At 32.2% G+C, this 14,488-nt stretch overlaps 1 protein-coding gene across 1 annotated transcript in view; it reads right to left on the bottom strand.

Annotated features, from left to right (window-relative positions):
- Positions 1–292: 292 nt before the first annotated feature.
- LOC145285925 (beclin-1-like) overlaps positions 293–14,488 on the bottom strand; it is a 51,677-nt gene continuing 37,481 nt past the window's right edge. Inside the window, exons 12-15 of the mRNA XM_080134426.1 lie at positions 11,650–11,760; positions 8,097–8,139; positions 3,534–3,637; positions 293–969 (exon numbers count right to left, since the gene is read on the bottom strand). Of these exons, the coding sequence (XP_079990552.1) occupies positions 864–969; positions 3,534–3,637; positions 8,097–8,139; positions 11,650–11,760 (364 nt within the window). The 3' untranslated portion in view covers positions 293–863. The remainder of the gene's footprint in view (positions 970–3,533; positions 3,638–8,096; positions 8,140–11,649; positions 11,761–14,488) is intronic.

The following is a 14,488-nucleotide window of genomic DNA, read 5'->3' as shown; positions in this document are numbered from 1 at the left end:
TCATTTTTTTTTTCTAGATAGGAGGATATAAAAGCAGGGAAAGATTCCCTGGGGCAGCAGAGAGAAAAGAGTCATGAACATCTTCTCTTGAAAAGAATTTTGTATTGCTAACATTCGGATTGTGCGGTGTGACATTGATGGCGAGAGGCCAGGTGTGGTCGATTGGAAAAGAAGAGGGCAGAAATGTGCTGTTGTCGAGAGAGTGACTCCCTCCTTCCCGAACCCCAGTACCGAATCCTGATTATAACCCTAGAATCCAAGGAATGACTATTTCGCCCACCATTTTGAAAAAAAAAACAAAAAAAAAAAATGTCAAGAGAAAGGGAGATAACTCAAGAATTCATATTTATTAGATTTATGTTGTAATGTCTATGAACTCCCATTAACTTTTTTTAAATAAAAATAAATGTACTTTATCAATTTATATGATTTTTGGAATTTGATATTTTCATTTCATCACGGCTACATACATCATATAGATATTTTATTTTTAAATATGGGGGAATTATTGACAAGAACCAATTTGCCACCACAGGTAAAAAAAAAAAAAAAAAGGAAAGAAATTCATTTATCTTTAAAAACCTTATAGGTTGCAGTTTTTTTTTTTACCGATTAATTGTGTATTTTACGAGGTCCATTCTGTTGTGGTTGTAAACTGTTTCAATCTTAAATAAAGTGGATAATTAAAGCAATTTATGAAAATAAGAAATTTTCTTGTTCTTCTTTCAGCAATCTATTGGCACAAGGCCATGAAAAAAATGATCAAAGAAAGCAAGTCACACCAGCTATTGCTGCTGCATGTCATTCAAAGATTTTAAAATGATGGTCAGCATTTTGGAATTTATTGCAGTTATTTTTTTTATTCATTTGTTTGGGAATTGTGATGAGACCCAAGCCAGCCCCCATCTTAAGTTGGTCATCATGTATTTCAAGGCCTTTGTCCACTGCTCTTCAGAATTGAACTGGATCCTGGAAGATGATATGAAAAAGGGAGTTAAAAATTTTTCAAAAAAAAGTTACTTCTTGAATTTAAAAAAAAAAAAAAAAAAAAAAAAAAAAATTTATACATACACGGCATAATCACATTGGTAATCTAACGAGAACTGGTATGTCAAAAGTAAGCAACGTCGAACCTGGTCATTACCAGATGAAGGACCATTTGGGTATGTAGGGGGATGATGACACCTTTCTACAAAAACAATAGTGTCATCTCCACTAACCGTGATATATGTGCGACTAAGGACTGCTTGTAAATTTGATATTTGACACTTCTTCCTTTGGAAGAAGCCAGTTCCACCTGCCTGAGGTGAATACCGCGGAATATATATATATATATTAGTGATGGGAGTATTCCAATATTTTCCCTTGATTCTGTACTAAATTCCCGATTCTGATACAATTACAGATTCCGATTCTTTATAGATGTCTTAATGTTTAATTATAGAGTTATTTTTATAGAGCTGTTATTTTCATAGAGTTGTTATTTTTATAAAGCTGTTATTTTTTCCCCGATTACCGTAAAAACATGTTAAATGTGTAGATATTTTCTCAAATGTAAAAATACGCTTCTGTGTGTGTGTGTGTGTGGGGGGGGGGATTGATCTATCGATTGTAGTTTTATTCATAGTTTAAAATCAATAAATATTTATTACTTCCAGCAGTAGAAGATTTTGCTTAAAACAAAATCAAATTAAAAAGACAAAAGAAATGTTTTTGACATTAGAAAATAGGAACAAATTTTTCCGATTCTGATTAATCATCCCAACACTAATATAATATATTGGTGTTCAGGATAAATTCAATACTCTTTGGAAAATGAAAGAAAAAAAACATCATTTCGACCAATAATTGATGTATTCTAAAAATTCAAAGGGTGTCTCTTACAAGATATTTTGCTGAATATAAAAAAAAAAAAGTTGCTCCAAACCTCCACCATTGCTTTCAGACAAGGACCTTAACTTAAAGCATGTGGAGTCTTCAAACTGACTTTTGAGACACCTGAACATGGCGCTGCAATCAGGCAAGTAAGAGGAACTTGTGAAGTAGTCAAAGTTCTCAGACAACCACTTTTGAGTTTTCAATGCCAATTATTTTCGGTTTCAGGTAACAACTTTCCATAACCTGATATGGAGATCATTTGTTGTGGATTGGTTGGTTGTTTTATGGCATATCAACCCTTTTCAGGTTATTTAATGCCAAATCTAGTAATTTTGAAGAAAAATTTTTTTAATACATTTTTTTTTTTTTTTCAAATCGGTTTCTTTTTCACCCATAGTTAGGACCCTAACAGGTACTACCACTCTGGGTCAGAGTGGACCTGGGAGCAATGGTAATTAAGCGGTAGCTCCACACTCCCCAAAGCCCACAAACTAGAGCCTCACCATTGGATATAGTTTAAGGTCATATCCTGGACCCCCATTTGTGGAAGAGTTACTTAAAAATCGTGAGTCGGTTGTAATGATGCAGTGTTGCATCATGAACTGGATTGAAATCCAATTTGATGTTCAGTTTCTAACTTTAAACAAATGTGCTTTAAACAAAAACATGCCCTAGCACCAGCTACAGAACACATAGCTTCAAGACAGCAGTCTCCCATACGTTGCACATGAAAACACGGATTTACCTTACACATGTCCGTTGAAACAACTTGAACCACAAATGTTTGTCATGTACTTATTTATAAACGCGCTGTACCTATCCGGTGTCACCCGGGATGCACTAAATTCAATCTAGTTTTTGTTTGCATGTTTTTGTAAACTTAAAAACAATATTGGAAAAGGGTGCTTGTTCAGAACTCCTCTCCAGGTAAGAACAAAAATAAAAAAAAATTTGTACGATGTATGCACCTGTGACAAAAAAAAAAAAAAAAAATTATATGCCAAAAATCACATAAATTGATCAAGTAATATTATTTTTAAATAAGAAAATCAAATTTTATGACTTAATGATAAGTGACAATCTTGCGATGCCATCTTGAAAAGATGGAAGGAACAAGGAAGATAACTTCAAATAATTTAAATTTTTGTCAATCTTTAGAAAGTCATTAACATAAAATCTCAAAAAGAAAAAAAAAAATAAATAAATAAAAAATATAACTACTCATTTTATGTGATTTTTGGTATACGATATTTTCTTTCCGTCATCGATACATAAATCATAAAAAATTTTTTCTTTATTTTTATTTTTTCCTAGTGTGTGTGTTTGTGGACGGATGGGAAGAGTTCTGGACAAATGCCGGAAAAATATAAAATAGTAAGACAGACAACTCTTCATAATCAATAACAAATATGAGTTATTTCCCTTGCGGTTTTTGAATTTTTAGTGATTATCGAAAAATATTTCCTTTTATCAGTTGCCTTTTATTCTCTTCTGATCATGTTTATTTTTAAAAAAATTTTTTTTTTAACCTTTGAAATTAGGGCAACCATTTCTGCCTCACACTGCCACACACCTTTAGATTATTTCCCTCATGTTTTCTTGCTCATTTATATATGCTCAGATATAAAGAGAAATGTTAAAATATTTTTACTTACTTGATGGAATATGATGTGTCTGTACTGACATCTTCAATTCTTCCCTTTTCCATTTTGTAAGGCAAACAAAAACTGGGATCACCTTTCTCAACTTCTTCTTTGAACTGAAAGGATATAAAAAATAATTGTCAGTATGTTTGCCTGTTAAAAAAATGTCATTTTTAGAAATGAAACGATGCCACACAAAAAAAAGCATATATGGAGCCCCACTCATTTCTTTTACGTTTAAAAAGTAAATAACTATTAAGATAACATTAGCCTTTCTCTCTCTTTCCTAAATCCATTTTCTCCAAATAAAAACCTTGAAGAAAACTCAACAAACGTCTCATTGTGTCTTTTCTTGCATGAAAGAAGTTTTATTCTTCTAGCAACACTGATGACAAATCACGACCAGAAAAAAAGAGGAAGATGAATCAAATCATGCAACAAACACTAGATGAGACAGCGACCCTGAAAAAAAGCGGAAAGCGTGCAAATGACAAGCATGTATAAACCCATGCGCATATGTATAAAGACATTTTTTTTTTTTTTTAATGTTACATCAGATGCAGTATGATGTGATTAACAGATGATATGGTCAACTAGAGCACCATATGAGAAATAAAAAAAGTTGATTGATTAGTTGAAATGTTACATTTGAAAGGAATCCAGTTGCTCTTAAGATTTCTGGAATATAATGTCCTTTTGGGCACAAAAATCTCATTGAGACGACAGAATCAAAAGCAATTTTTAAGGGAATAATCCTTCACGAATAGACCAGCTTCCTAAGAAAAGAATCTTCAAGAACATTTTCATCTTTAGTTCTTTAAGATAGACAATATTAAATATGAGTCATTTAGGTAATGTACCAATAGTTGGTACTTTTTCAGAATAAGGAATGTGCTATCATTGGAAGTTTTTCCGCAATTTATGTAAAATGTTGGAAGGAACAGAATGAAAGTTGTGATTTCTTTTTTTTTTTTGTAAACACTGACCAACTTTTTTCAATGGAAACTATATTATTTTTGTTATTACGAAGATAATGCAATGAATAATCATTAAAAAAAAAAAAAAAAAAAATGAAAACATACTTTTTGTTGTTATGAAGAAAATACATTATTTATTGGGTAATTTTTACGAAACTTAAATTTAAAATTATGGAAAAAAAAAAAACCAAACCAAAAAAAAAACACTCATTGTAAGGTAAGTTTAATGAATAAATATTTTTTTTTTTAGAAAAACAAACTCAGTAAATAAATTAAATTTTTTAAAAAATGGTTCAAATAAAGAAAATTTTTATTTATTCACTTATTTTTTAAGTTTTATTCAATTTTCACCCCAAACAAGGCACCGTGTCACTTTGAAGCAGGGGTTATTATCAGGGACTTAATTTGCAGGGGCATCATGAAGGGAGATGAGTAGAAAGATGTTTGTTCACATTACACTTGAACTTCTGCATATCAGTACAGTTGGGAAAGCAGAATCCTGGAAGAGAATTTCAAAGACTTGCAGTTCTGGGGAAGAAACTATTGGAGTAAAAGGCTTTCTTGCACCTAGGGATCTCTACTGTAAAGGGATGGGACTTAGTAGCTTGTTGGGTTTGTCGGGAGTAGTCACGTCGGGGAGGTACAAGTGTTTGCAGTTCGTCAGAGCATTCACCATTCCTAGATGACAGTTCAGGACTTATCAGGTTGGCGACTCTCTTTTGAACCCTGTCCAGGAGCGAGAGATAAGCAGCAGATATGACAACAGTACTCCATACATGGGCGAATGGTGGCCTTATAGAGGTACAGGATACTTTCAGGCGTAAGTAGTTTTCTAGCACGGTAGAGGGAGCCAACCTTCCTTGCAGCAGCCTTGGCAATACTCTCAATGTACCTATTCCAGTTCATATTCCCTGTAAACGTTAGGCCGAGGAGTTTAAAAGAAGTACTTTCAGGCAATGTGTTCTTGGCCATTGCTATTCGTGGTAGAGAAGGCTTCTTGTAGTTATTGAAGGAAACAAGCTTAGTCTTAGCAGCATTGAATGTGACCATCCATTTTTGTCCCCGTTACACTACAGATTGGAGGTCATCTTCTAGTGTTTCTGCCACTTCATTGGATATGTGTTCATTTGTTTTCCCCTCATATCTGTTATAGAGAGTGGTGTCATCCGCAAATATACCCATCTCCGAAACAATTTTATCAGGGAGGTCATTTATGAATATCAGGATAATAGAGGTCCAAGGATAGACCCCTGAAGTACTCCCACATTTATGTTATATTGTTTAGATGTACGACCTTCGAGGACAAGTATTTTTCTCTTAAGGATTTAATTACTTTTTTTTCCTTATAATGCACCAATAATAGCAAATAAATGTTTTCTTTGGTGCTGTAATTTATTTAGCTCAACATTTTACATAAACTACTCGGAAAATTATGACAATAGCACGATCGTTATTTTGCATAGTTCCCAATAGTCTGTGAAACATTTTCTAAGCCCAAAAAGAATTTTCTCAGGAATAAAAGTATTTTTTTGTTTTAAATCAGCATTTTATTTGAAGCTTTATTTAGCCAATTCCCAAGCCCATAAGTCAAGAATCAGATTAAATCAGCAATTGTTTGCAAGATTCAGTGTCAGATTTGTAACAATTGAGTTGCAAGTAAGGTTTTAGAAACTAGCTTTTTATGAGTCACTTGTAAATGTCTGAAAATAATATAAATCCACTTCCATTTCGTCAAATTTGATAAGAAATGGAAATGAAATTTGAAAGAAGAGAGTAACAAATGAAAATAAGTTGGTATTTATGCATAATTAAAGAAATAGATGATATTTAAAAAATATTGGTTATTGTTCAGAATTTCCCCAATCTTAAAAAACAACAAAAAAAAAAAAATCTATGACTTAAATATATTATATTCCAATATTAAATATATTATTTCCCCAATATTAAAAAAAAAAAAAAAAAAAAAAAAAAATATCTGACTTTATATATATTATATTCCAAAAACTCACAAATTGATCACAAGTAGTTTTATTTAAAATAAAAAAATCAAATTTCATGAATAACAGAAGAGTGGCAGTCTTGTTCAACAATTTGAAAGCAATCTAAAAAACAAAGTGAGATAAGTCTACAATAATTCAAACTTGAGATTGATGTTGTAATGCCTAGGAATTTCCATTGTTTAAAAATAAAACTACTTTATCAATTTACATAATTTTTGGATCACAGGTACACACACACAGCATACAGATTTTCCTTTATTTTTATTAATATAAAAGGTAATTCTGGACAAGAACGACTGAATTTTACTTTTTCATGATTTTAAAAGAAAAATCTATTTAGAAAAAACAAGCCGCGTATGCATGGTTCCCCTCTGGGGCTGCATGCGAGATGATGCCGAAAAAGAAATAATGAATGTGAGAAGTGTGAAGAGCCAATGTTGCTTTCACATTTTTGCCAAGTTTCAGAAAAATCTAATGGATGGGGCAAAAGTTATGGGGTAAAAAGTGTCATTTTTTGCAATTTGGGGGCATTTGTGACCCCTTTTGAGCTCCTGGGAATGCTGAATCCCAGTGAAAATGAACAAACGGTTCAGTTTCACGCCTTAAGACATCTATATTTGAATTCAGCACCATGGAAAACCATTATATAGACATACATATCAAGGTTTTGAGTAATATGGAAAAAGAACTCCAAAAAGATGTTTTTTTTTAGCCCTGTGTGATGCGAACCAGGGTCACCCATAGTGAATTCATATTACGAACCATGGCCTCCACATATGGCCAAGTGTCAGGAAAATCTAATGGATGGATCAAAAGTTATGGGGCAAAAGAGTAATTTTTGGCCATTTAGAGGCATTTTGGATCCCTGGAGTCCCTGACGCAACGAGAATTTTTGCAAAAAAAAATTTTTTTTACTGTGCACATCTATTTAATTAAATACAATTTTTGGCAAAATTTCAGGAACAATTAATGAACGATTATCTGGCAATCGTCCGGACTAACGGACACATGGTCGGATGCACGGATGCCACTTAAAACATAAGTCCCTCTCCGATAAATCGTGGGACCAAAAATATTTGATATTTCTGTGGTATAAGTATGTGCTTTCGTTGGAATCATCTGAACAGTCTACAGAAAATGCTGGTAAGTGTCAAATGAAAATTTGATTTTTTTTTTTTTAAATTTTGCAAATGTTGGCAAGTTTTTCAATAGAAAATTAATTGAAAAATGAAAATATTTTTGAATAATTATTGGACAATTTTTATGAAATTTAGAAAATTCAAATCAAGAAAAAAAATTGCAAGGTGAATAGCGTGGTCTTTACATTTTTTTTTTTTTAATAACAAACTGATAAACAAAAGTAGATTCTTTAAATGATTTTTTTTTCATTTTATGATTTTTTAATGATGTTTTTGTTCAAAGCAAGATAAATATTTAATTAAATGTTTCATAAATCAATGATAGCAAACAAATGTCAATACCTTTCAGACGATTCCGGCGATAGCGTGGTCCTTACATTGCATATATACTGTTATATATTGTTAGGAGAATAACAGCCAAAACAAATAGCAAATATTCAAAGAATGAAAAGCATTTACCTCTTGAAGGCATTCCAGGAAGGCAACCATTGCTTGATCAAACCTGATGAAAATCAAAGTAAAAATAATCAACACAAAAACCTTTCAAATACTAAAAGATTTAAACAGTCATATTGAAGCAATGCTATGATAAGTTAGATAATAGATTGTAACATAATGAAGGCGTCCTGTGTCAATAGAGAGTAAGTGAGCTAATGTGAATTTTGACAAGGGTTACACTGAGTACATGTCATGATGGCCTGGAAATGATTCTGCAAGGCAGAATCATTCCCAGGGTTGAATCAAAGATTGGTGACATTTGAGGTTGAACAAAAAAAAAAAAAAAAAAAAAAATACGATACCAGTTAAAGGTACAAGTCTAGATAACGAATGACAATGTTTTGTCGAGCTGAGAGAGAGCAGAAGTTTTCAGAAGAGTCTATCTATGGAAGCCGAACTAGAGACATCAGATAATCGGAATCTGCCATGAGACAAGACGGTTGACCAATAATCTATTATATAAAAGCGAAAATGTGTGTTTGTTTCTGCATTTTTTTGTATGTCCGGCAAAGGCTTTTTCGGAAGGGCGCTTGGGGAGGTTACCACGTCTTACAATTTTTTTTATATACTTCATAGATTATGATATCTCCAGTTTACGAAACGAGGTCATCTATCTTTTATTTAAGCGACTTTTATGTTACAAAATTTTATGTTACAAAATTTTATGTTACAAAATTTGCTGTGATTTCATTTTTCTGTGGCGTGATGTTTGACCTAGAAAAGTAGACGTTGACGTTCACTTAAGAACCTGCTTTTTTAATCGTTTAATTTTAACCATTCTCACTTCACAGCTCGCTTAGTTTCGCGGTAACGTGTCACACTTTCTTTTCCGCCTTAAGGTTCCAGATTCGAGCCTACCTCCCGACCAAAACGTTTTTTCTTCTTTTACACCTCGAAACACCCGTGCAACATCGGGCACTCCCGTTAGTCTATAATATAAAGGGCAAAAATCTGTGTGTGTGTGTGTGTGTGTGTGTTCCTATGTCTGCTAAAAACTTTTGACAAATGCATCGGAACGTAAGGAAACTGGTATCGTTTTAAACCTCGATCTTTTGGATGATATATCGAAAAATTGGCCAAAAACATTAATTCTGTCACCCTCAACTGGCTAGTTTTCTACAATGAGGGGTTGCTTGTTTTTGCACACATTTTTGCAAGTTATCCTTTCGATTGACTAGTCTTAATTTCAACGTTCATGACTTCCAGTTTTGCCATGGAGACATCGGCTAAGACGTTATTGTTTTTTTTTTCTTTTTAACCTTTTTCTCCTTAGTGTTACGGGTTTGAGCCTGTCTGCCTACTACCACTTTTTTTTTTTTGCTCAACTAACACCCTTACACACACCTCCACACACCCGGGCACCCAAGCTAGTCTAATACATAAAAAGCAAAATGTGTGCATGTGTGTCTAACGAAAGCTTTCAACATAAGCGATGGATCCTAACAAAATTGCTATGGTTATGAAGCTCCGATGAAAAGATAGGAAGAGATTACTATCTGGGTGAAAGTGCTGGATATTGCAAAGCCAGAAAACATTAACAATCTTAAATACACAACATCACTGAAGCATCTAAGCAATGTACATTTCCACTATACGTTAAATTCAATAAACTTGTGTCATTTTAATTTCCGCTTTCTGTTTAGCGGAAGTTATGCTGGTGTATATCACTGAAAAGTTCCTTCTGATTAATGTTTATGCAATTGGTTTTCAGTTTTCTTATAATTGCGAATTTAATAAGATTATTTGGGTTTTTTTTTTCAGATTTTTTTGCTAAAATAAAATATTTTACATTTTCATTTATTTATTTGCGAACTATTATTCTCATCTTTTTGGTTGTTGTTTCATGATATTTCGGCCAACTATTTCTCTGGCCTTCATCAGGTTATTAACCGCAACAAGATAAGAATGCTGAATCTTTAACTGTATCGTCAGCAATTACTGCCTTCCATAGTTGCTGTCGTCTAAACCATGTTTTGGCCAAGTAACCCTCTGGCTGGCTTTAGGTAGGATTGAAACCGCTATCTTCAGACAATGCTCACCTGGAACCGTAGAGATTCAACGTCTATCCACTGCATTATGCAGGGCGATCAAGGTTGGATTTTTTGATCTTATAAATCCAAGATTTTTGTTATCTGATCTTCCATTGTCGGATTCGTACCAAATGGTAGGTTTTAATTATTGGAATTCTTGAGGAGTAATTTGTATATATATATTTTTTTTTATTTATTTGCGGACTATTATCCCCATCTTTATAATTGTTTCACAATGTTTTATTTATTTGCAGACTATTATCCCCATCTTTATAATTGTTTCACAATGTTTTATTTATTTGCAGACTATTATCCCCATCTTTATAATTGTTTCAATGTTTCGGCCAACTATTCCTCTGCCCTTCACCAGAAGGCACTAATTACTGAAGATACAGTTGAAGATTCAGCATTCATATCCTGTCATGGTTAAGAATCTGACGAAGGCCAGAGGAATAATTGGCTGAAATTTCATGAAACAACCAGAAAGATGAGGATTTAATGGTGAATGCTCTGATGAACTACAAGCACTTGTATCCCCTCGATGTGAATACCCTCGACAAACCCAACAAGCAGCTAAATCCCACCCCTTCACAGTAGAGATCCCTAGGGGTAAGAAAGCCTTCTAGTTTCTTGCCCAGAACTGCTAGACTTTGGAACTCCCTTCTGGGATTCTGCGTTCCCAACTGTACTGACATGCAGAAGTTCAAGTGTAATGTGAACAGACATCTTGCTGCTCATCTCCCTTCATAATACCCCTGCAACTTATGTCCCCGATAGTAGCCCCCTACCTCAAAGTGGCACTGTGCTTTGTTTGGGGTGAAAATTGAATTAAAAAATAATAGTCCACAAATAAATAAAAATGTAGAAATTACTAATCACAATTCCAATAATTAAAATAAAATATTTTACATTTTTATTTTATATAAATATTCTAATAAAATCGGGATTCAGAATTCCAAAATTCTTTAATTTTTTTTTCATGCAAGTTTGATTGGTAGGGACACGTGAAAGAAACTTTTATAATCATCTGCAAGTTTCTCTAGCGGCGGTAGATTAAAGCCAATTTTTTCAGGAATTAGTCACCTGCAAGTAATTTTTTTTTCAGGAATATTTTTTATGTAAACTTTTAAAATATATAGAACCATTTTGAAAAAAAATAATAAAAAATAAAATAAAGATTAAAAAAAATATTTTTTCATTATAACGCATTTTATTAATAAATTCATTCCGAAAAAGGAGCACCACTTCAAAATAAAAACTATTTTTTATGTAAAGTTTTAAAATTAAACTGGAATTAAACAAACATTAATTGGAAGGAACTTTTCCTTCATATACACAGATATGACTTCCGCTAAACAGAAAGCAGAAGCCAAAATAATATAAGTTTATTGACTTTAACATGGCTATATTTTACCCTGAAAGAGTTTAAAATGAATGAAAGAAATAAATAACATCAAAAAAAAAAAAAAAAATTTCCTTCTTACTTGGTATCCCAAAAGAATCGAAATCCCCCCGAACCATAAAGTGGCAACTCTTTGCTTTTATCTGTAAGGGATTCAAGATAGGAATGATTTCCATATGGAACCAATCGATATCTGAAAAAAAAAAAAAAAAAAAAAAAAAAACACAGGTAAATACAAAAAACAATAAAGACAACAACTTTATTCAAGAAAAAAAGGAAAAAAAAAACAAAAAAAAAAAAACATTAATGAATGTGTGTGATACGATGGACGTCCTCCCTCCAGAATGTTAGGAAGTGATTTCTGAAAAATACAAGTGAAGCATGCATGGTCCCCCGTGAATGCGCAGTGAATGAGGCATGAAAAAAAAAAATGACTTAGTTCAGCATTGCACCCCTCCTCATTTAACCCCCAAGGGATGTCAAATCCTGGTGAAAATGAACAAACGGTGCAGTTTTAGGCCTCAACATATATAAATTTGAGTTCTGCACCATGCAAAAAAAAAAAATGACTAAGTCCATCATTTGCCCCCTCCCTCATTTAGCCCCAAAAGTCCAAGGCCTTAATATATTTAAATTTGAGTTCAGCACCATACAAAACTGCTAAATAGACATACACAGAAAATTTGGGACAAATATGGTAAAATAGTCACAAAAATGCAGTGCTTTTATTAGCTCTAAAAGAGCCCCTGAGGCACACCCAAGAGTTATCGCCAAGTATAGACAACAAAATTATGTAGAAATCAGTTAGTTACAACTTTTCAGAAAGTTTTATAAAAATCCAAGGCATCAATTTTTTTTATATAAGTACAAAAGTGTTAATTTTAGCGATTTTAACCCAAACGGCACTCCCTAAGGGAGCAACTGGAGTTTTCCCCATAAAATCTGTTCTGTTACTTTTTTACTCATATCATGTTTAATGTTTGTGCAAAATTTCAAAAAATTCGAAAGCGTAATTATTGAGAGAAGTGCAGACAGATGAACGAACAAGGGTGAATTTACAGGTTCACTCTCCTTTTGTCAGGGGATCAAACAAAACAAACTATAAACAATAATTCCTACATTAATTAGGGTACTTGGATAACTATTTCATTTGGATCAAACGAGTTACATCATTATTGTGGTATCTGCATTCACATTTTACATCAATGAAAAAGACGCTATTCATAATCTCAAAATTGTAGACATTAAAAAAGACATAGAAATAGGAATATGAGGTTTGAGGTGAAGAGCAAGAGTTGGCAGGGATACTCACTGATTCTGAGGCGAACACTGAATGTGTCACAATTGTTATTTTACCTGTTCCTCTCCTTCCCTATCATTCAATAAAGTTAAGTACACCATTAGACTGCAAAAACTGCATATTATAAAATATATAATATGGGCAAGACAGAAATGAATAAAACATTGGTTATAGTCAACTAACATACTTTCTAACTTCTGCTGTAGCGCTACCGGACAAGGCAAGTCAGTTCTTTCAGTATTTCTATTGTGAAGCGATTTATTGAAATAAAATAGAAGAAAAGGACATTATTGAAAAATATCCAACAAAAATTAAAATTATACAAATAAAAATAACACAATTAGTCTTTATTTGAATTTTTAAGAACAAAATTTAAAAAAATAAGTTTTTATTTTTTTAAAAATTTTTATGAAATATGTTTATGAAATTATAAAAATAAATTTTTTTTTTTCATTTTAAAAATAGATTTTTTTTTATTTGAATTTATATCAAATGTTTTTATGAAAGTATAAAAAACACAATTTTGAACATAAAAAATGTATTCAATACATAATATTCCCAAAATAGTTAAATAAAGTGTCTTCAATAATTCTTTTAAAAAAACCCAAAAACCTAAAAATGACAAACTAATTTCAATAATTCTTAATTAAAATAAGACCAAAAAATTTTTTCAATGATTATTAAATAAAGAAAGATTGTTGAAATGTAATAAAAAAAAAAAAAAAAAAAAAAAAAAAGAAGAGCAATGCATAGGGGAGATACAAGTGTGAGAGAAAAAAAAAGGCAAAAACGGATTTGCCTTGTCATCTGATAATGCTATGCCGGAAATTAGGAAGCATGTTAGCTGACTATAACCAAAAGATTCCTCATTCAATCTTTAGTTTTCCTGCTAATCAAAGCTAAACCTGAAACTAGTGGTGGGATGATTAATCGGAATCGGAATCGTTAATCGTAAGAATCGTGTATTTTGTGAGGTATCGGAATCAGAATCGCATCGTTAAAAAATACCTTTATTTTCCGATTCCTTCATTACGATTCTTTTAGTCTGATGTTGAAAAAAAGAAAAAAAATCCCTGCTATTTCTAACCGCAAGAGAGAAATGTAGCATGTTATAAAAAGAAACCAAAAAAATTCATTATTAACAGGCAATGCTTAGTGCCCCCTCCCTTACAAGGTTCATTCATTCAGATCTATTGTAATCAAAACTACATAAGAGTTAACTTGAAAAGAAGTATGCAGGGATCTACATTGCGAGTAAAAATAAAATTTAAAAACCGCTTATCTTTTTGGCGAATGTTTTTTTTACTGACAAATCTTCTAATAGTGAATGAAAATGCTTTTTCAACTCATATTTTCTTAAAATAAAATGAGCAAAGTCAAATTATTAAAATAGCACAATATACTTTTTTTTTTCTTTTTTTAAAAGAAGGCTTTTGAAAGAAATATCTCTAAAATGAAATTGATCACGTATTATTTTGCAAAATTTTGACAGTAGTCGGCTTCTTTTGAAGTTTCAAAAAGAATATCGTTGGAATAACATTAGAACTACACATGCTAAGTGGTGGTTTGCGGTTAAGGTCTTCAGAAAATGAAAAAACAAAAACAATTATTTTGCTATCTC

This window comes from Euprymna scolopes, chromosome 10 (assembly GCF_053919585.1).
Source record: "Euprymna scolopes isolate OS-2025 chromosome 10, ASM5391958v1, whole genome shotgun sequence".
NCBI classification, from domain to species: domain Eukaryota; kingdom Metazoa; phylum Mollusca; class Cephalopoda; order Sepiida; family Sepiolidae; genus Euprymna; species Euprymna scolopes.
Note: the sequence above shows the minus strand (reverse complement) of the source record. Positions and strands in the feature narration are given on the sequence as shown.